This window comes from Streptopelia decaocto (genome assembly GCF_964273445.1).
Source record: "Streptopelia decaocto genome assembly, chromosome: 5".
NCBI lineage: Eukaryota > Metazoa > Chordata > Aves > Columbiformes > Columbidae > Streptopelia > Streptopelia decaocto.
Window position 1 is genome coordinate 50,173,136 of NC_138659.1, and position 23,556 is coordinate 50,196,691.

Sequence of the window (23,556 nt, forward strand, 5' to 3'; positions counted from 1 at the left end):
GCTATGTGTAAAACAGAATTAGTTTAATAATTTTTTAATCCTATGGATACTTACACAAGCTTGCAAAATGGCACACAAGACTAATCCTGTTAATTTTGACATGAAGGTTAGGCATACGTTTTTCCATTATCAAAAACTAAAAGTGGACTTCAAAACTAAATTTCTTCATGGAAAGGAAAAAAAAATTCTTCAAAACATAAATGGTTTACGTGTTAATAGTGAAAATTAATCAGATTTTCAGTAGTTGAGTGCATTTGATTGGGAATTTTACTACCTGTCAGTTTTGGAAAACAGTCTCCCAGATAGCTGACTTAATGTCCAAACCCCATAACTGGGCACCTTGCAGTTTTCAGTACTCAGATCCTTTTGTCTTCAGCTGCAGTCCCTAATGGAGATGTACATTTTGATCAAAATTCTTGAGCTTTCCTGACAAAACTTCAGTTTTATCAGAGGGTAGATTTGATTGCAAATATGGCAGCTTTTGTTCCTGAGTTTGTCTGTGCAGTTAATTAGGCTGTTAATGAGGTCCTGGACTTATTCTGCATGAAAGAATATTTTAAAGACGCAGCTTCATAGTAGAAAAAAAAAAATTCTACTTGTAATCAGTTGACTAATTAAAAATGTAAGAATTTAGCACCCACTTTAGCAATTAAGTCCATAAAATGGGAGGAATATGAAGAACTGGTGATGTGTAGCTACAGTACAGTTTAAAATGAAGTAATGTATTTGAGAGTTTTATTTTTCCCTGTTGATTGTCTAAAAACAAGGGTTTTACAAAGAGGAACAAAAGGTACTGTGTTGAAATTCTTGTTTAAAAATGTAGTGAGCATGCCGTAGCGTAAACTGAGGTGTGGAAATGGGTGTGCCTTGCCTGTGTTGCTCTGATTTTGTAACAATTACAAACACAGATGGTTTGAGCGAAAACTAAATAATTCCACCCACATTAAGACAGGGAAGTCTAACAATAGCCACGACTCTTTATCAGCTTGTTTCTCTAGCAGCCTCGCTCCTGCTGTGACTTACACATCCTTCATGCTTTGAAAACTAACTAGTGTGTGAAGCTGGTGCAGAGTCCATCAAGGCCATAAGGACCTCAGAGGGCTGGAGTTGCCCTCACCCACTGTGCATGGGTTCTCCATCCACCCTCCTCTTCGTCTGACACGGGTGGCTTCCTCAGTAAAGTACCCTCACAAGACAAGTAGAGGCGGCCAGTGACAGCCACCAACCAGTCCAACCTAGAATCCAGTGATCCTGGTGAGTCCACAGTCATCGGGCAGGTCCAAGGCCAGGTCAGCAAGGCAGAGCGTACTTGCAATGTAGTTCAGGGCATGGCCTGGGCTCAAGTACAGTTTGCAGGTCAGTAGGTGGGGGCTGGTCAGGGCATTCAGAGGCTGTTGGTGTACATAGGACCCTGACAGTCTTCCTCAGAGTCCCCCCCTCATGTTCTATTTCTGCTATAACCCTTGTGGAAAAAAAAGGTGGTGATTTTCATTGCACAGGTGGCCATGAAGGCTTAGTGAAGGCAGTGGAGCACTTTGCATTTATTCCTGCCTTGCAAACCCCAGGAACCCAAACCACTGTCTCAGCCAGCATGTGTCATCTCCGTAGACCTCAAGTCATCCCACTTCCATTCATTCCACTCTCTTCCCTTTGCTTGTTTTTACTAATATTGCTAGGCCACATTTATAGCTTGCTTATATCACTTTCCCCTTCTTTTTCTGAAGTGAGTTTGTGCTGTGTTAAAAGGTGCCATGCAACAGCTAAGCCAGCAAAAATGAGTATTTTGGGGTTTGAGTACAGGAGACTTATTTCTTTCAATTATACCAAGGTAATAGAGAACTGAATCTTAGATACTACAAAGACTGGCAGATATGCCATGAGCTTTACACTGGATGGAAGTCTTTTGAATAGATGAACTCAGCTGAAGGCAGGCAGGAGGGAGCTGCTGTGCACAGCTGGGGAAACACGTTCTTTTACAGGCCCAGCAATGGTGAATATTGGTGCAAATACACAAGAACAGGTAAGCACAAGAGCCCTTCCTGAGGTTTTATCCTTTGGTAGAGCATACTTACAGCTTTCTTCTGACGTCCATTTGGCTGTACTTTCAGTGTAACAGTATTAACTTGTTCTCTACTGTCATATGTTCCTATATAAAATAGATTGAAAAGGAAGATTAGCTCCTATGTGTTACGTGACAGGAGGAAGCAACTGAATATAGAAGATCAGCCTCTTGCTAATTGAGGTGAAATTATTAAAGTGTAGCTCAAAGGAAGAATGGTTAGGCTGCTTTCATAGCAACTGCAGATAAACTGTTGTAACGTACATTTCTATATTATGACACTTCAAATCTGACTGACACTGAGTTGTCTTGGTTTTGCCACAGTTTGACTGTATTTCCCCACTTGATTAAGTTACTTAAGACAGCAGAGAAGATGTTTTGCTTTCTGCCGCAGGATGGTTTATCTGAATTGTGATAAGCAGGGTGCATGAGGGAATGGAAATTAGATCCTTGGCCATATCTGATGCGGAAGGAGCTACATTTATTTCCTGTTCTCACAGTTGAGTTGAAGATGTTCTGCCATGATAGAGTGTATTTGTTGATTACCCATGTAAGGAGGAGGCTGAAGATGCTGTGTTCCTACCATTTGGGGTTACTGAGGTATTCACTTGTCACCTGGGTGGGACTGGAGAGCAACTTGGAGTACCCATAGCGTGGCAGGATCTGAACTACACTAACTCTAGTCATCCCACAGCTCCAAGTGGCTGGCTGCAGAAAGGAGATGGAATCTTGCATCATCACCTGGTTTGAGAAAAGAGCTTGGGTCAGAGTGTGCATAGATCTGTGTGTTAGAAAGCCACAAAACAGAAGGAAGGGAAATTCCAGAAAGAGACTGCAGTTCTTGTGGTGGCCTGATACCTGGGTGTTAGAGCTTCAGTAGCACATAAAATAAAGAAGCAGGGATGCCCCTTTGGTTGTCTCTGAGGAAAGTGCCTCCTTTCTCTCATACGAGCAGTTGCATTGCAGGGACATGGCAGCCCCAGAGCAGTTACAGCCCCTCAGCTGATGGAAAGCTCTGAATTTTGTGAGCACTTCGCTGCCACAATGCTTGTCTTTCCTTTTCATTCCAGCAAAAGTGTGCAGCTGCCAAGCTAGAGATTATTTTTATTAAGTAGGTAGCATCAGCAACTGTTGAAAGCTGAAATTATTTTTGATTTATTGTTTTTTACACATCTGATATTCAGGCAGGCTGAAAAACAAGACAACTGTTTTCTCTTCCCAATTTTGTCCTGTGCTGAGACAGTTAAACCCGTAGAGGCTTGTGGTGCTGACATTCAACTTTGGGGAATACCTCAGTGTAAAAGTTTTAAATTCCTTTGCTTTTGAAAATTAGTCAAGTCAGTTGTAATGACCCTAAGCAGTGAGTGTAGTGTGATGAGGAGAAGGCAGAGGCCTGGAAAGCAGATTTCCTGGAAGCTCTTTAAGGAGGACCTTTTCATTTTCAGAGCAAAGGGTTGGTTTACGTTGCTAGCAGGTGGTGCTGGGCCGTGCCTCTGTTATTGGCATGGTAAGGACTAAGCTGGTTTTTTTTCTTTTTTTTTTTTTTCCTTTTTTTTTTCTTTTTTTTTTTTCTTTTTTTTTTTTTTGGTATTGTAAAGAAGTAAGAGAACAAAAATCTGCTGCAAACTAGGTTGTCAGTGGAAGGGGTAAATCATGTCTCCCAACAGCAAGAACCTTGCAGGAGTCATGGGGTCCCTGTGCAGTCCCCCGTGGAGCTGGCTTGGAAACACGAGCTGGCCTCTCCCAGGTCTGGGCCTTCATGGTGCCTTCAAACTTCACTGCACTGGTACAAGGGTAAATTCAAGTCTGCGGTTGGGCTTCCACCAGGCTGGGCTGAGAGGGGTTCATGCAGATCTGTTTAGCGTGTACTGCAGCTTCTTGCTCTTGCAGAAGGTGTGAAGTTACATACCTGTCTGGGGATCATGATAAAAAAAAACACCAAACAATTATTACGTAATTGCACAGGTCTTCTCCTCTGGTGTCAGACTGACACGTTTCAAGCCTGATGGCCAGCTGGCAGCTCACCACAGATCTGTACCAAAATAGGCCTATCCCTGCACCGGGACTGCCAAAGCAGAGCTCAGCTCTGGCCAGAGGCTGCATGCCCATCTATCAGAGCAGCACAGGCACTACTACTGGTCTTGCCTCTTTGATATGAGTTCTGTGTTCCTTGGGCGGTCTTTCATTGCAGGATTTGACTGGCAGTGGGTGCTAGCTGAAACACACACCCAGAGCCCAAAAATGAGCTTGGTTGGCAATTACATTACAATGTGGCTGTAATTACAACAGTATGGAGGTTATTTATCCAAAATGTGGAATACAACCAGTGTTCATTCTCCTAAGGTTCTACTAGGTCATTTACTGTGTGGCTCATTGTGCTCTGCTGAGGTTGCTTGCCAGGTTCCCCACCTTCAGGAGAGACAGAGGCTGTACCTGGAGGCCTGGCACAGATAGCGCCACGGACGGGGAGGGGCTGTGGGGTCTCGAAATCAAGCAGATGAAAGAGGAATCGTGTGTCATGATGACACCATAAAAGTGGAATGGGTTGGAAAATCAATCAGATTCCTTTCCTGAGTACTGTATAACTCAATTACGGCAGTCCCTCTGGGGCCCAAGGCAAAATCTGTCTCATGGGAAGTGCTGAAGAAAGACCTCTGAGTTAGCTGTTTTGGACAAAGGCAAGATCCTGCTGGTGTGTGTTCCAGAAAGAGGGGTTATGTTATGAATAATAAAAAGGGCTGGGGGAGTGTACTCATGACAATGTTTTTTAGGGTGGTAAGACCTTCTGTGGCTCAGCTACGAAAGAGCTTCGTGACAGGAGTTCTTGATAAAGGAGTCAAATGACACCAATTATCTTCCATATGCTTTGGCATCAATGTGCCAGCAGCCCCAAATACATATATTCTGGTCACTGGTTTTGGACAAGTGCTGGTCTTGAGCATTTATACTGATCCCCCACAATAATTTCCAAGTGTTAGAAATATCTGGAGATCAGACATTAAAACCACACAATTCTGATTGCTATCTTGCTTTCATATCGCGTCAGTTGCCATGTGGCTTAGCAGCTGATAATTCACAAAACGATTTATGTTTCATGTGAACACTCCATATCACTAGGAAACAGAACATCTAAGTTTTATAAAGCATTTGTCTTAATGCTGGTGATTTGTAAGATAGCTGACCTTACAGCTGATGCTCTCTGATCTAGAGATGCTTTTCTGGCAGGACAGGAGCCTTCTGATCCTGCATCCTTGCATCAGTAAAACACTTGATCCTTGCTGTGCCTTCTGACTGCCAGCCACCTCCTGCAACCTCCACTCATGCAGTCCTGACAGAAGTTTGGAATGGACCTTAATTTATCTATAAATTTGGGGGGCTTGTGGTGTTAGATTCCAAGGAGTCTGATCTCAAAAGAGGACACAGGTATTTTCTTTTCCTTTAAATGGGAGCAATTTCCAGTGTGAATTTTTAATTTTTCTTTTGTTCTTTTTTTTCTCTGCTATAAATCTTTCTGGTCTTTGTGCTTTGGGTCTGGGTGGTTTCTGACAGCTCTCTCACCTTTTAATATGAATTTTGGTTGGTATGTTTGTTTTTGTAGGTTTTTTTTCTTTTCATTTCAACCTAAACCAGCTGATGTGGTCCCCAAAGAGCTAAATGCATACGGTGCCAGCTGGCATGCCCGCTAGCTGTGAAGCCTTGTTAAAGAGATCGGAGCTGACAGATTCTTGAGCAGCAATCTGATACAGGCCTCTTTTTTTTTTTAATTTATTTGTTTGAGCTCACCCATGTAACAAATGGGGGCTTGTTTGGGAGCTTCACTAGAAGCTTGAATGGAGTCATTGTTATTGAAACACTGCTGTGATTCAGAAGTGCCCTGTAAAGGGGATTCCTCTCCCTCTTGCCCCTCAACTGGGCACTGCAGGTGTGGCATCCTAGCTTAAACTCCAGTTTCATCCTTATTCTAGAGAATATAATCTAGTTGTCTTGTGATTTTTCATATTTAAACTGATAACCAGGGAACTGAAACCACAGCTCTTTGCAAAATAGAGACTCAGTTCAACACTAAAAATGAAGTTGGAGAGGTAAGTGTAACCCGGGAAGAGATCCGTTTTCCAGGTTGATTTTTTGGGGATAAAGAGTAGTAAAAGTACTACAGGGCTTTCCCAGGCTTTTGCATGGATCAGCGTATTCTTGCTTTTCTTACTGTTACTGTGGTGTTTAGATTACAAATTCTACTCCAGAAACACTTGCTTGGAAATTTCTGCAGGCAACGCATGGGCTCCTAAGCTTATAAGTCTCTCTTTACATTATTTTCTCCTGCAAAAACAACTTCTTGTCTAATACATGTTAAGATAGTGAATCTTTGAATCCAAAATAGTCAAATTATTCTTTTTTATCCAGTGGGATTAAAAGCAAAAGGATGTGTGTGTATCATTTGAGAAGACATTGACTTGCAATTCCGGGTCAAAATGAAGTATGTAGGAATCTGAGTGCTGTGTTTTGTATTAATTTGTTGCACAGGAGTAGAATGAAGACAACTTCTCATAGTGGCTGATATGCATGGAGCTGTGTATATATTGTGTCTTACAGGGAATGAACGTCATAAAAAGAAACAGCATTTATTATATGTTTGTATCTAGCCTTTCTCTGCCCTGCTGAGTTCTGCCTCTGCTGGCTCCTGCCACTGCAATTCAGTGTGACTGGAGCTCTAGTGCCAGACACGAGGGTGGTGACATCGGGGCCTTCCTTCCAGAGTCAGTGGGATGGGAAAGGCTCATAGTGGAGGTGGAAAGGTTATTTTCCTGCCTACTTTTGAAAGGTGACACGTGCTTTTGGATACAATGCTAATACACTGGCAGTTCCCGTGTGTCACTGGGACTGTGGGTGGCTTGAACAGGAATTACAAGGTGTATTCTGTACTCAGTCTATGTATTCAAAATCAGTTGTCACTTCAACTAAAAAAAAAAAAAGAAAAAAAATAACTGAATTCTCTTTTTTACATCTTCCCCTAGTATTTTTTTTTAATCTCCCTTGTCCTTTTTCTATTAAAAGGTTAACAGTATGTAGAAATAAAGCAAAGCTGCAAGATGATTGATTGTCTGTGTTGAAGAAAACATAGCTTATTGTTGCTGGCTGAGCTGGATGGCCAAAGCCACCTCTCTGAGAGAGGGACATTTGGGAATGAAGACTCGATCCATTCAGAGTCAGTTGTTTCTGTAATATACTTTACATTTACAGTCTACAGCTACTCTGAAGACCTCCTAGGGGCTAGAGTTTCACTGTGCACTGCACAAGCCAATCCATGCTCTGCTGAGCTTATAGCATAAACGTTATTTAACTTAATGATCATTATAAGGCTTGTGTAAACAGCACTCTGACTCTTTTCCATCCGCTGTCACAAAATTAGCAATATTATATCTCTTCATATAAAATCTGCTTCGTTTTTATTTGTCTCTGCTTTAAGCTATACCAATGGTTTGGAAAAGAGCCTGGTGGGAGTCTTTAGAGTGGGACTTCTGGCCCCATATTTGAACTGATATTTTTCCCTGACTCAGAAGGAATATTTTTCTATTTAGTCATACACATTACAAAATAAGCATCTAACCCACAAGTGATTTCTTTTCTGATGGAGCAAAATAAGCATCTGTCTCACAACTACTTTATTTTCTGATGGAGCTAGTTGTAAAAACCCTGACTTTACTATATAAAAACCTTATGTCTGTCTTAAACTCATGGGAAAATTAGTCTTCTAATTTTCTTTCATCAGGATGATAGTAACAAAAAGGCTTAAAAATGGGTGGAATGGAGAAAGGGTGAAGAGCTGTTTTGGTAGTATTACATGTTTTGTTATTGTTGCTCTTGTGCCTCCCGGTGTGGTAAACTATGCCAGCTGAGCAGGTGGCCAGAGGGATTGTATGTAGTGGAGCACATGTCTGCAGGAGTGCAGAGCTGTGAGTAAGCAAGGTTTTGAGAGAAAAAAGTTTTTTTAACTTTCACAGAGAGCTCATTTTTGGCACTCCTGACATGGTGAGCAACATCTGGCATTCAGGGTGTCCTTGCACTGAGCTGGGAGCAACAGCATGTGCTCGGAAAAATGTGCCTGTGTTCCAAGTAATGCACACCTGGATGTTGTTGCTATAGATAAATCACATTTCTTGTAGGGGAGAGTAAACTACACAGTGACTTTATTTTATTTATAAACCAAGTTGCAATTTAGTTACTTTCCCTAGTGTTTATGTTTTAGATGGCTTGGTGTTTGTTGGCTTTGTTGAGCATTTTATCCTGGAAAAATAACAACATATGGTGAAATAGTCTGTTGTCATAAACACAAAGCAGGAGGTGAGAGAGCTTTGTAACAAGAAGCTTTCACGTATTTGAGACCAACTCAAATTTACATCTTGCTGTTAGTGATTTAAAACTGGTTTCATGCTCTTCAGTGGCATGTGAAGGAGGGTTTTGGGAGATGTTTTGTTTCCATCTGCCACTGAATCAATTGGCAGCAATTAGGTGTGCAGTGCATGGGCAGCCTGTGCCCCCTGGCTCTGTGATGTCTGACGGACAATGTCTCCCCGGAGCCATGTTTTGAGAGCTTTGGAAAAACATATGTTCCCAGGACAAGCGGGGCATAGAGAGGGATGAGAACTGCAGAATTCGGGAGCTGTGGGGCAAAAGAGCTGGTGGGAATTTGAGGAATCTTGCTGGGTATGGGACAGCAGGACCTGGAGAGTCTAAGTAGTCACTGGCAAGGACTTGGACACATCATCATTAGGCTGAGAACAGGACAAGACAAAGAACGTGAGGGCTCTCTCTTCCTCTTGTTAATTTTGGAATACAGGCTAGAATAGAAGGGGTTCATATATTGTGTTCAATGGTGTAAAAAGGAGTGGGGGAAGACCAAGTATGCCATCTCTGTTTGCTGTAGTGTGTGAGAGTCTCATCCAAGGCAAATGCTGAGTCCCTGTGCACTGCCAGGACCTTTCTTCCAAAGACCATTACGGTGGTTCTGCCAAGCTCCTGTACAAATCATGTGTGTCACTTCCCAGGGAACAGGTCTGCCTGCTGACAGGCAAGTGATGCTGCCCACCTAGCACCTGCTGATCCTCCCATTTCCTCTCAAACACATTAAATACCATAAATCCATACTGAGAATTGACTTTTTCTTTTTAAATTGCAGGATGCGAAGAAGAAGGGTCCATCATGTGAATGTGAAACAGCTAAATGAGAAACAGAGCACCTGGGCAGGCTGAGCTGAAACTGCTCGTGCACAGGATGACAGACTGATTTGCTGTTGGAGACAAGATTCAGGAAACCCCGTACCTCCAAGAGACTTTCCTGAGTGAGAGGAGAGGAACAGGAGGAAGCGCACAAAAGAGCGATGGGAATTGAGGGCCATGGTTACTTGAGATAAATGGCAGATCCCTGGGAGTCTAGCCTTGTAGCTGTTTGCTTTAGCTTTGTCTCTCTCCGCAGCTGCTGTTTCTTTTTTGCAAGCTGCTGCTGTGTACTGCCACAGCGGTACTGGAGATTTCAAGAGCAACGTGGGTGCAGAGAGTGAGGAGGGGGTGGGCAGCCCGCCTCACCATGATTCAGTTGTGGAAAGTAGTGCGGCACGTGCGACAGCTGGAGCTCCACAGATTGATCCTGCTGCTCATTGCCTTCAGCCTGATCTCCATGTGCATCCTGGCTTACTACGTCACTAACAGCCCCAAAATCAAGGAACCACCACCCCTGCCCTTCAGTGACTGCAGCAACCAGCACCGCATCTTGATCCCACCCCAGGCCAGCTGGAGGCTCACAAAATCTGTGGACACCTCACGCACAGATCCTGTGGTGCTAGTCTTTGTGGAAAGCATTTACTCCCAGCTGGGGCAGGAAATAGTGGCCATCCTGGAATCTAGCCGGTTTAAATACAGGACAGAGATCGCCCCTGGCAAAGGGGATATGCCCACCCTGACAGACAAAGACAGGGGACGCTATGTGCTTATTATCTACGAGAACATCCTTAAATATGTGAACCTAGATGCTTGGAACCGAGAGCTGCTGGACAAATACTGTGTAGAGTATGGAGTGGGGATTATAGGCTTTTTCAAAGCCAATGAGAACAGCCTACTTAGTGCACAGCTCAAGGGTTTCCCACTTTTCCTACATTCCAACTTGGGGCTGCGGGACTATCACATCAACCCTAGTGCTCCCCTGCTCTACGTCACCCGGGCTAATGAGGTGGAGCAGGGTCCCCTGCCTGGTGACGACTGGACTGTGTTCCAGTCAAACCACAGCACCTACGAGCCGGTCCTGTTGGCCACCACAAAGTCCTCGGAGTCCATTCCTCATCTGGCCACCCACAAAGCCTTGCATGCCACGGTGGTGCAGGACCTGGGTCTGCATGATGGGATCCAGCGAGTTCTCTTCGGCAATAACCTCAATTTTTGGCTGCACAAACTCATTTTCGTGGATGCCATTGCCTACTTGACTGGCAAACGCCTCTGTCTCACACTTGATCGCTATATCCTCGTCGACATTGATGATATATTTGTGGGGAAAGAGGGCACTCGCATGAAAGTGTCTGATGTAGAGGTAAAATCCCTGAAAATAACTGTGGGCCCCAGACAAATTTCTAGTGTGTGTGGTATACCAGAAGAGTCAAGGTTGCATTTAATTGAAGAGCTGATTGCTGCAGTTGTTCTTATCTTGAACAGAGAAGTAGCCCTCAAAGATGCTGAGGCGCCATGTGTGATGCTCTCAAGAGTTTTTCCAAGTTTAAGTGGAGGATTTTTCATTTTGGGACCTGTAGCTGACATCTCTGAATTTTAAGAGGAGGATGCCTGTGGTGGTCTGTCCTGTCTTCTCTTTAACATTAGGGAGCAAGCATATGCAGATTTCCTCTGTCAACCTATTTGTAGCAGTAAACTCTACCTTTCAAAAGAAAAAAGCAAGTTGTGGTAGAACAGAAGAGAAAAACTGTATTTATTATTATATTATTATTTATTATGATATATATAAACTGTATATATTATGTTGCAAAACTGTGGGCCAGCGCATGCCCATCTTTTCTATGTGGTTTATGCATCGACGCAAGACATATCTCAGTTCAGCTTCATTTTTTTGGGTCTTTGAGGTTTTAAGTTCTCCTTCTGATCCCAAGTTTAGCTTGGGCAAAAGGAAACTCTTGCTTTCTGTTTGAGGCTAGATTTATCTTTTCCGTTCATTTGAAGCTGCGCGCCTGAAGCAGTTCTAATTGTTTGCTATTATTTTACTTGCTTCACTCTTTAATAATTCTTTAGAGCCATCTCTGACCATAACTGTCTAAGCAAACAGGTATAGAAAAATTGTCTCCAAGCAGACAGGTATAGAAAAGATGAACAGTTATATATAATACTTATTAAGGAAAATGCTGAAGTTTTCTTCATTTCACTGTAGCATCCCTGTGTTTTGAGGTGCTGAAATGCTCCAAAAGCTTTTTTTTTTTTTTTTTCTTCCCTGAGGATCACAATCTGCTCTTGGTCCTGAGCAGGCCCTGCACCCACTGGTCCAGGCTGGCAGATACTCACCTCTGTAGTGTTTGTGCAGGTTACAGACCCATGTGAGAAAAACAGGAGATGGTTGGTCAAAGCTCTTGGAAATGTCATATCCACTCTGGTGGTTATTAATAAAAACAAACCCAGACAAGATAATTCCAAAAGATGCTTTGTTTGGGCTTTAACAGGGTGAAATGGAGGAATAATCTGTGATCAGTAAGCATAGAATCTCAGGCAAAGCAGATAAAACCCAGATTTATCTATTTAAAAGAAGCTCTGTGATTGCAGAGCCATGAGAGGTTAATGAATTTTTATTTTTTAAAAGCGAGAAACAACTACATGGATCTGTTGATAGTCTCTTGCCGTGGGGAGAGAAGGGGATATAATATTGACAGAACAGCTGGCATTTTCTTTGGCCTTTTATACGAAAGGTCTGTTTCATGTTATCTCAACACACAGCTCCTTATCTTAAAGCTTAGATTACAGTGGTCAGGGTGGCGGTTTGAAGATTCGATGTTGTGTGAAGGTATAAAATTGACTCTGCTGTCCCGGTGAGCCGGTTTGCCAAATGCAGGTCCACGTTCAGAGAGCTTCCCAGACAAAACAACTATTAAAAGAAAGTGCTGAATATAATTTGATCAAATGCGTGCCCATGGTAGGTGTCCTGTGTGAGAGGAGAAATGTTTTTATTTGTGATGCTTAAAGGAAGGCTGAATAGCTTTATGCCTTAAAAAGAAAAAAGGAATCCTGCTTGCTTTTACTTTAAAGACTATAACCCTTGAGTTCCTGTCTCAGCTGCAGGGCTGCAGCAGGAGCTGACAGTCCTCATTTCAAATGGAACCGTTGGAAGCTGCACAAGGAAGAATTTTCCCTTGCAAAGTTTAGCAGAGATTTGAGCTGCACATAATTGATAAAACAAAATCCTGGAGAATCCCTTCTCAGTTTTTCTACATTCAGTCTCTTCTAAAATCATAGTCCTCAGAATTTACCAAAGCTCCATGGAACTAGCCAGCAAAGATAAGCCATTTCTAATGCGAAAGGATCTGGCTTTTATGATCCTTCCTGGTCGTCTTTAGGTATGAGGAAAGAAGATTAAGTAGATGAGTTTTTGCCTCCTTTGCTGGTAATCTCTACAAGGGCATAAATAGTGAGCAATCATTGCTAACAAGTCTGAAAGCAAGCTAAGGGGAAATCAAGGACAATAATTTCATTTTGGGTTATGAATGGTGAGAGTGAAAGAGAGAAAATCTAGTGAAGGTGGCTGTCAGCCAGCTCTTGCCTTTCTAAACAGTAGAGAATGATCTTAACCTGAAATGAAAATATTCATCAGTTTCTAACTCCATGATTCTAACATTGTAGGGGAGGTGGAAATAACAGTACCAGCAATGCTATCTCTTTGACAGCACTGTTTTGAGCTATGCCAGTGGTGCTGCTGGGCAGTGAAAAGACTGCGGAAAATCCTCTTGAGAATGTGCTGCCCAGTGTCCACAGGGACAGTTCCTGTGAAGAAGGTGTTTCTGCAACACATTTCTAGTACTCTTTGCATGAGCACTCAAGAAGAGGCTGACAAAGCAATCTGCCTTCTTCCTTCTCTTTTTTTAATCACCTGTTTCTCTTCATTTGTCCATGTTCTGTTTTCCTAGACTCATGGTATCCTCTCCTCCCAGCATCTGACTCTCAACCTTATTTTTCCCTTTTGCCTTTTTTTAGAGGGACCTGAGGTAGAGGAGGAAATATTGAGCATTTTAATGAAGCAGCTGAAATTTCTGCAAACACTTCTGGAAGTTAAAAATTTCTTAGCTAAAAAAGCAGAGTTGCATGAGGATTTAGCCCTGTATTGTAGTGACGCCAAGGACACCATGCCACCTTAGTAGAGGATTTAGGTCCTAAAGAAGCAACATAAAGAGGGTATAGTCAAGGTGTAGTGGCTTCCCCTGAGTTCTTCCTCGCTCCTAGAATTTTACCCCCCTTGAGAGAGTTTTTGTCTTTCACTGGGTGGCATCAAGGGCTTGTAGTGACGGCTGAGTAGATCTCTGCAGATCCATTAGTAGAGATTTTATAGATTTTTAATGCGTTGCAACAAAAGGCACAATTTTAAACTGTTTTCTCCTAATATTGACTTAGAAGTAAGTATTTATTATCATTTGAGATTATAAAAAAGTCTTTTTAAAGTGATGGGTGTGGAGCAACAGACTGGAGCTTAGACCTTTTTTGCATTGTGGCCAGAAATGTGCATTGGAATGTAGATGTCTGTCAATTAGACCTGCAGCATGGCTGCCCCAATTAAGTACTAAAGGCCTTCAAGAATTCAGGTCATGGGTTGCAGAGATGTTCTCCAGTAGACTGTGACAAGTGTGAAGCAGGTCTGGCCTTGATGTGGTTTATGAGTTCTGATGGCCAACGCAAGGAATCTCTTGGACACCCCGTCTGTTGGTTCCTGGGGAGAGCCTTGCTGAGCTTCTGGCAGGGGGTTTGGCTGGGGAAGGGGCATTTCTGGCCAGCTGCTGGGCTGGGCTGTGGCTTGGAAGGACTTTTGAAATGGAAGATAGTTAGAAAATATAAACCAGAAATACTTGGAGGGGCAGTTTTCTAGGGGAGAAAAACTGGCTTTTCAGAGATGGAGGACAGCTAAAGTGCTAGCTTTCTGTCCCATATTGTGTGAGCAACTAAATGTCTTAAATATGGATACAAAAATCTGTTTGCATCTGACTAACTACTTTGTATCTTAATGAATAGCCTACTCCACATTTATTTCTTGATTGCCTTTCGTTTAAGAATCTCAGAACACATTATGGATATCAATGAAATGCCACTTAAGTCACCTGTAAGATATTATTAGCACTATCATATTCATCACACTATATAAAAGAGAAACAGAGTGCAGAGGTGTCAGAGCAGAGAGAAGTGCCATCTTCCCAGCCTGTTTCAACATCCGTGTTGTTACAGTTCACAGACCTCTGAATCTGTGTGCCAGGGATGCATAATTTGTTGAAACAAATTTCCAAATATTTTACTTGCACCTTAGTCTCTTTTATCCTGTGCAGGGGAAAGACATTCCTTCAAACCTGTGCTGGGCCACCTTATGGATGTGGTTGTGAAAAGGACACAGCATCAGCAGAGGGATGGCACATGATTAGCAATAAATCTGCCAGGAAAGCAGGACTCCATGGGGCTCCATAGTCTCAGAATTTCTGGGGTCCCCACGGTTCCTCCCCGGACACAAAGGATTGCTGCCTGCTGGAGCAGGGCTTTTTGGGATTTATCATCAGACAGATGTGTCGTCATGGTAACCCCAGCCAGGCTTTAAATCTCCCTCTGTGCAGAGGAATTCTAAGCCTCTTAACCGCTGCCTTTCCTCCCTCTACCTTCCTACCCGAGCTTGAGGAACGAGGAACTGGATGTGCCTGTCAGGGCAGAAGAGAGAACTGGTGAGGCTTGGGACAGCTCTGGAGACAAAAAAAAAAAAAAAAAAGGTGGTACTTTCTGTCTAAGGTGCTGTGTTCGTGGTGCTGATGCCAAATTTTATACAGTATCGTCATCCAGCTAGGCAGACAGGTGCCTCTCTGTAGAGGGATGCACAGCTCTCAGTCTGTGCTCCTTGATGCGTGGGATGAGTCCCTGTGTCTTACAGGGTTATGACCTCCCATTGCCTATTCTGGATCTTGTGTAGCAAAGGAGGCTTCAGCCATCAGTGCTGCTGACATAGCACCTTCTAAAACCACTGCCTATGTTTGTGATGAGTTCTGGAGATGTCATGTGCCATACATTCCTCAAAATATTGCTCTCGGGTGGGGACTGCGGTAAGGTTGTGGTAGGTATGTGGCCATGGAGGAGCTGGGATCTTTGAAATTTGTCCCAGGCAGTATTTGATGTCATGGCTGGGTGGATGTGGGGAGGGGGAACTGTTAGGCATGTCTCTGGGGAAAAGTCTGAAAGCTCAGTTACTTTGGAAAGAGTATTGAGCACTGCAGAAATGATCTGTCTCCTGTTCTCACCTTGCCATGTGTGAAGGGCCATGGGCTGCCTGCCTAGGGAATATAATAAAACCGGGCAACTTCTTTGCTCTAAGATATATTTGCAGTAGATGGGTGATTGAAGTAAATTACGGAAGTCATCATTATTAAATTAATGTAATGATCAGTGTTTGGTCAACACTGTTTTGAAATATTAGTGACAGCAGTGATTTGTCAGGATATCCTTTAGAGGTAGGTGTCAAGGCTGGCCCCACCACTGAATGAGAGTCTGCGTTTGTGAATGGACTTTCACCACCTACGGAGTAGTGTTCACAAACAACGCCTATAGAGTGAGAGCTATCTGAAGGCAGCGCTGTAGTGTCTTTTGTGCTTCTTGAGGCTGGGGAAGGGCAGCTGATACAGGAAGATTTGCCGGTCTTCCCTGCACAGTTTGAAAAGCCTGTGTGCTTTCCCCAGTATTATGTGCCGAGTGGCTTGTGTATTTGCAGCTAGCCCAAGTCTGCTGTTGAGAGATCATCACCTTCACCTTGGTGCAACCACTGATCCATTGCTTTCTGAGAAAGGCTGTTAAAATCTAAATAACTGCCTGGGCAAGGACCATCTCTGTCACCTGCCAACAGCCCTTCTGCCAGGTCTCTGTTTGGCTGAGAACTTCCCCCATAGGGAGCTGCACCAGTGACACTCCCTAAAGCACACAGGTAGCAACAGAGCATGTATCTCAGGGCTTCTCTCTTTTTATTGTTTTCCAGCAGAATAAATTTGACTGGAATTAGTTTGTATGTTACTTGTTTGTGACATGCTGAGCCCCTGGGCTTTTTTTTTCCCCACTGTCTAGGCTGTCTTACTGTGTACGCTGCTGGACCTTGGGGTTTGCAGCACAAGGCTCCTTTCCTTTGGCTATAGCAATTACTTCGGACATTTAAAGCAGACACAAGTGAGCAAGAGAGAACATGTGGGAGATGTCATGACAGTAAATGTCAGCTCCCCCAAGGTTTCTTTCCAGAAACCAGGAAACTTTCCTGCTACAAAAGGATTTTGGTGCTTTCAAGGAACACAGCCTGGGTTACCCCCCAGACCATGGCAGGGCTACTTGCATGGGTAGTCCTGCGAATCCACCTTTCCTCTCTAAATAAAAGCCCCCTCCCTTTGGATCACTTAGTTACTGTTCATGATATTATTGATTGTTTTTCCTTCAACTGTGCACCATGTGCTTCCCTGACTTCCTTTTCATTAACGTGTAGGCTCAGAGAAAGGGCAGAGGCTCAAAAGCAAAGTCCTAACCAACATGGGAGATAGAGCATTGAGGTTGAGCCTGGAAAGAGTAGGGGATCTGTTGCTTGGAAGTGAGATTTATTGTCCCTTCACTGTAGCACAGACACTCTGGGTCCTTCATATTGAAGTGGAGAACATCATCTGACTGTGCTTTTAAAGTGGCATCATTTAATACAGTGAGACTACTTCAAGTAAAGACTCTGTATGTGGAGCACTTGGCCACTCTGCTTCACTCCACAAGCAACAATGACTTAGCCCCATCCCTGTGATACCTCTTCAAACTGAACCGGGCACCACTAGAGCACAGAGAAACATTACACAGCAACTGAATCTGAATCATTTATTTTTCCTTTCATTCAAACAGGCTTTACTGAGCACGCAGAATAAGCTGAGAACTTTAGTCCCAAATTTCACCTTCAACCTGGGCTTCTCAGGGAAATTCTACCACACAGGTAAGCTCCTGGCATGCCTTCATTTCAGCAGCTATGTATGGCCTCCACATTCCTGTGTGTGTGTAACATGTTAGAGTGGCCATGATCCTGTGTTGGAACAACTCAGCATTGCAGGGGATTAGCCACTGCTTTGAAGCATAGAGCCCCTCTTGCACTCTTTGTTTCTGCACTGCCTTTTCTGCTCTCCGTAGGTACCAATGAGGAAGATGAAGGGGATGACATGCTACTCAAACACAGGAAGGAGTTCTGGTGGTTCCCTCACATGTGGAGTCACATGCAGCCTCATCTTTTCCACAATGTCACTGTGCTGGCTGAGCAGATGAAGCTAAACAAACAGTTTGCTGTGGTAAGGGGCATTGCAGTTTATTTACTTTACAATACTAATCCTTAAACATTCTTCTCCTGGAATAGCTGTTCAGACCCCGCTGAACTCAAATACTAGTCTAATAACTCAGCTGCGTTTAAGAAAGGCAGTTCTGAAAGTTTAAATTGGTGCATGGCACCTGCTGTCTTCAGGCAAGAAACAGCATTCGCGTGCCTGCCTGTGCAGTGGGAAGCATTTCCTGGCACCTGCATGGCCCCAGGCAGCTCTGCTACATTCCACGGTGTAAATCCCAAGGCTCTTGTTTGCTGAGGTGTGAACTTGTAGCATTACCATCCAAATCCAATGAATTTACAAACTCTGGCAGTGAGAAAGCATTTCCTTTTCCATCCTTATTCTCTGTGGTTTTGTAAGGGAGTCACCTGGTTGGTAGTAAAAAATGCTCTGTGTGCTAACAGCCGTACTTCTGGCCTCCCCAGACAATGCTGAAGGAAGTCACTTATCTAGGAAGTCCGGGGGAAATTCTCTGGGTTTTGGCAGAGTGGGGGGAAGCCTTGAACATCCTGCCTTGCTGGAACAATGTCTGTTTGATGCTTACAGCCCAGAGTTGAATATAGCATACATGTTTCTCTGAAAAGAAATGTCCTCTTCACCTCTCATTTGGTTCTTTTGATGGTAATCCCCTTGGGAATAGGAGGCTTCTGTCTTGTGTTCCCATGACACACACAGATTAGGAATGATCTTGAATTCAGGGCACAGTTGCAGCATTATGGAAACAATTTAGGCTCCTTCTTTTTCTGGTTAAATAACAGTGCAGTCTTTTGCAAAGAGAGACAAAGCACAGAACGCAATTATGCATATTTAACATAAAACAGGCTAGCAGTGGGAAGGAGAAGGTTGTTGCTTTATTTAGGGGCTCTGGTTTTATTGTACACCACCAGGGTAGAGTTGTCATCGTTCATATTGTTACCAGAACCACATAGTGGAATTAAAAAACATGAAATTCAGATATTTCCTGTCATTTTAATATAGCTCCAGGCCCCATATCTTCACCCTCAACAGTCTCTTGCTTCATGTCTGCTTTTCTTTTAATTGCTAGAGACAAGACATATCCCAGTCATCATCTTCCTGTCCTTCCATATCAATTAAGGAAATTTTGTTTTCCTCCTCCAGTGACTCAGATCTGTGCAGTGTGGGAGCGAGATATGTTACTTAACAGTATTGATTAGTTTGGAACGTGCCCTGCACCTTGTGAATTAGTCTGATTTGTCACACCTGCAAGATACAAGACCATTCCTACAGCAGCTGCTACCAGTGCTGAACGTCCTTGTTGATATCGAATCACCCTTATATTTCTATAGATGCATAAAACATGAAGTACAAGCAGTATTTCAGGTTTCCCAATCCAGAGAATGTTCATGTTACTCTGTCTCCTTGCTCCAACTTGGAATCCATTGCTAAATATGATCCTTATTAGGGATATTAATTGAATATTGTTATGATCAAGGTGTGTGTTCTGCTTCCAGGAGCACGGGATTCCCACAGACTTGGGCTATGCTGTAGCCCCCCATCATTCTGGAGTTTATCCTGTCCACACACAGCTCTATGAGGCATGGAAATCTGTTTGGAGCATCCAAGTAACGAGCACAGAGGAATACCCACACCTGCGGCCCGCCCGATACCGGCGTGGATTCATCCATAATGGAATCATGGTGAGCACAGCTGTGTGGGTGGACCCCACTTTCCTACCCAAGGGAGAGTCTCCTAGTGACCTGCATCTGAGACATTGATCTTAATATCATCAGTATTTCCAAAATCATAAAGTCAAACAAAGAGAAAAAAACTTGGCTGAAGGCAGTTTCTGTGTTTCTTAGTGCAATTCAGAGGTCAGTACTGAAGGGAGGAGAGCAAAACCAAGCACAAGACCAAACTGAAATCCCACTGACTTGTTTGCACTGTGATGAGTAAACGGTTGGGAGGAATATCAAGAGTCCTCTGAACTTAGGTTGCTTGTGTCCCTTACTCTTTATATTGATCCGCAGAGTGCTGTTTGACACATTCATGTGTAGATTGTGCTGCATCTACCTCTTATCTAACTTTGCTTTTCTCTGATATTGCCAGGTTTTGCCTCGACAGACCTGTGGTCTTTTTACTCACACCATCTTCTATAATGAATATCCTGGTGGCTCAAAGGAGTTGGACAAGAGCATTCGTGGTGGTGAACTCTTCCTAACGGTGCTCCTGAACCCAGTAAGCTCATGTGAAAAGGGGATCAGTGCATGGGTGTCTCAGCTTGTGTACCTGATATGGGAAAGGACTAGATCCTATGAAAGATTCAGTATAGTCACCCATCATGATGTGGGCATCTCCAGTGGGCTGCTAAGGAAAGGTAAAACAAAAGGCCAAGGAAGAACTCACTAATTAAAGATGCCTTGCTTTACACGCTGCTAAGGAAACATCAATATTGAGTGTTGACAAGCGCAACAGTCCACAGAAAGAAACAAGCCAGGGTGATGTGCCGAGCATGGCTCAGCAGAGAGTGGGTGTTACCTGGGCTGCCACATCTTCAAGAATCTTAAGTGAAATGTGCCTTAGCTCCTTCTGTTCTGTGCACATCTGCTGTCTGTTGGTTTCTCCCTTGGCTCACTGACGAGTTTTGTTCAGAGTCATTGCTTTCTCTGGGCTTTTGTTACAGGGCGTTTTCCCCTTTCTTTCAATATGTATTCACTTGAAACAATTTCTGCATGCTTTTTTTTTTGTGATGTAGCTGTCACTTTAAGGCATTTTTGGGAGATCCGGATCTGGTAACAAGTGTTCCTCTTCCCCTTTCAATACTTCTCAGTTTCATCAAGCCACCAAGCTGATGTAGTACCTTCAACACCCTGCAGTCCCTTCCCAGTTTTTAGCCATAGATGTCAAATCACATGAGTTTCTTGCTTCCTGTTGAAGCTGAGAAGACGTACTAGGTGGCAAGAGACACACACACAAAAAGGATCATTTTTATACAGTCCTGAATGGATAGAATTAGGAGATGAAGCTTTGTAGCCCTGTTTAACCGCAGATCATGCTTCCTCACATTCCTGCTTGTTGGCTGTAGCAGAAGATGTGCCGTTTCTTTTGATTGTACAGTAACTTTCTCAATTCCCCATCTGAAGCTATTTCTTACTAAAGCCAGTTTGGCACCTCTTGTACTCCCTTTCTCTGAATGGGCATTGCCCTGCCAGGTTTAGATAGTGATTTTAGAATATCTACTTCTGTAGCGAATCCTGAATATAATGATGTTTAATCTCTTCTTGTCTCATGACTTACAAATTTTTACCTTCTTACTTCTTGATATGTCTTTTCCACCAGTGCCTGAGTATGTGCAAGAAACTATGCCAGCAGGTCTGAGAAAGTAAGTTGTTTCTGGCTAGATTCCTAGGTGGGAGCTCTGCAGTATTCGTCCCAGTCATTGAATACTTGTCTGTGGGATTAGCCATGTAGCATCAGTGGCTGTTCACCATGATGGTTTCTTTCATTCCCTCCTTTTGGATCTTGCCTGCAGAGTTGTATATGCAGCTTTAGCCACTTCTAGATGGGGTTTTAGAGGCTCAGTGAATCAGAAAATAAAGCTTTTTCCTTCAATGAGCTAAATTTTTTCTTGTCTGTTGCTTTTCATAGTGTTTAGTGTCTCTCTACTTCTAGAAGTAGAACTGTGATAGTGAAAACACCCTCACAATGTGCTCTGGGTCCATCACACAAACAGGCTGTAGTTTACAAACAGGCCCTGTGTTTCTGAAGGTTAGCCTGTGACCAGCCTTGGCTTAGTGTATGATCTGCAGAAGGTGTGGGTCTGTAACAGCCCTAACTAAAAAGCGTGGGGGTTCATTCTTCCAAGTCTGGAAACCAGCCTTCTGTCCCCAAGTTCTGGAAGCCTTCTTCTGTCCCTGTCACCTGCGGCAGAATTGTTATCTCTACACACAACAAGCAAATCTACCTGCTTAATAAAAGGCTGTAGTGAGAAGGCTATTTTTTGCATTATGTGTGGAGTGATTGGTCAGATGGAAAGAAACCGCTTTCTTTTCAGTGAGCATTGCTTTTCTGGGCTTCTGTTCCCATATGTTGGGTGAAATGCACCTTGTCCCACTTTCTAATTGTCAGAAATATGCCTGCAGAAATAGGCACTGTGAGACTCAGGGGCTCTTGGAAAACCAGTTGTTAGACTGTAATCCAGAGATCATTGCTGGTCTAGGAGGCTGTGCCAAGGAATTTGTAGAAACAGTTTTTAGAGCCACCCATTATAATTTTCTGATAAGCATGTGACAGTTGAAGCAGCTGGCAGTGATCTGTGATCCCAAAACTTTAGAGCACTGTGCTCTAAGCTCCTCTTTGTTGCTCATGTTTGCAGAGTGGCTCAGACTCTTGGATTCCTCCTCTTGCTGATAGAGCCATCTCACAGACCTGATAGAAAGCTGGCCAGCCCCACAGCCCCAGCAGTGATCCATAGCAGACTTGGACCAGGCTCTTTCTGTCCTTTTTGGCGCTTCCAGCTCCCTTTGAGTGGATACACACATGCAAGAGTCTCCAAGCCTGTACGCATATGATTAACTCCACAGTGCAAACAGAAGATGTTTGATCTGTCTTGTGAACAAGGTCTGATGTCAGGAAGAATAGCTGTTGATGTTCAGCAGATAGGCTGTCGTGTGCCCAGTCACTGTTTCCCAGGAGCAAAGGGCGTCTTTGTGATCACTTCTCACAAATGCTTCTGCTTACACTGCCCAGGCAGGTTTCTGCTGTGCCCGCAGCTGCCTGTTAAGTATTGTAAAGATGCTCATGCCCTCCTGTCTTCTGTATTCTAGGCGCTCTGTGACCTTTCATCTTTCCTAAGTGTGAAGAAAGGGAACCATGGCATGCTGAGAGTGGAAGGGAGGGGGAGAGGAGGGAGGTGTTATACCAAGCCAGTCCCCAGGGTCACTGGGTGTGGATGGGAGGGAGGGAGAGATGGGACTTGGGTGTAGCTGATGTCAGAAGTAGTACTCAGAGCTGTTTTGGCAGCAGTAGCTGTGACAAGGCAGAGCAAGCTGCCAGGCCTTGTTAAACAGCGCATGTATGGTACAGGACATGACTGCATGCTCAGTAGTACAGGGAAGTGGCTCTTTGGTTGAGTTTGTCTTGTTGTCTCCCAAATCCAGTTGCTTGGGACAGTTTGCAGGTGACAGCATTACCAGTGTGAGCCATTTCACTGAACGTAGTCGGTCCTGAGATGCAGTTGCTAACCTGGATCACATGCAGGCTTTTTTTATTCTGGAAGTATTGAAGGGGCCCCGGGTGGTGACCTGTGCCCTCCTTGCTGCAGCACTGGGTTTGTGCCAGTGAGCCAGACACTTCATGCGGCAAACCTTTCCTCTCAGTGTTTCACTAGCAAGTCAAAGGGATGAGCCAGCCTTTGTTGTTACACCGCTTCCTGGTGTCTCCCAGAAATGAGCAAAATACATGATGAGACGCAATCTTTTGCCACCTTGTGTGCTCTGTGTCGTGGCCCTGCAACTACACACATCTTTCTGTCCTTTGCTCTGTGTTGTGTTTAGCACATCCTTTTTACAGAATAGCACCAAGCACCTGCTGCTCTTTGAAGTGTAGGTGCCAGAGCCTGTCTGTCAGGGCCTCTTTGTCAGCTCACTAGAAAACCAGAAGAGAAAAAATCACAAGCAGACAAGTCTTAAACTCTGCTTGCTTTCCATGTGCCCCAGAGTCCTATCACTGATTTCTGTTGCCTACCCAAAGATCCTGGGGTGCGAGCACCTTATGGACAGGATTAAATTAATTTCACAGTGCCTTGGGGATGGCTCAGGCACAAAGCGCTACTATCTATCAGTACCTGAGACCAGTCCATGGTGACACTGGGCAGAAAACTGAAATTCAGACCTCCTGAGTGCCAGCAATGTCTTCATCCCAAGACCATCTGTCTCCTGCTTCCTCCTTT

The 23,556-nt window shown here is 43.8% G+C and overlaps 1 protein-coding gene across 1 annotated transcript in view; it reads left to right on the forward strand.

Moving 5' to 3' along the window:
- The window catches only part of NDST2 (N-deacetylase and N-sulfotransferase 2), a 137,751-nt gene that overhangs the window by 103,212 nt on the left and 10,983 nt on the right, over positions 1–23,556 (forward strand). The window contains exons 4-8 of the mRNA XM_082054707.1: positions 9,234–10,633; positions 17,185–17,272; positions 17,464–17,618; positions 19,121–19,306; positions 19,716–19,844. Coding sequence (XP_081910833.1) covers positions 9,641–10,633; positions 17,185–17,272; positions 17,464–17,618; positions 19,121–19,306; positions 19,716–19,844 — 1,551 coding nt within the window. The 5' untranslated portion in view covers positions 9,234–9,640. The remainder of the gene's footprint in view (positions 1–9,233; positions 10,634–17,184; positions 17,273–17,463; positions 17,619–19,120; positions 19,307–19,715; positions 19,845–23,556) is intronic.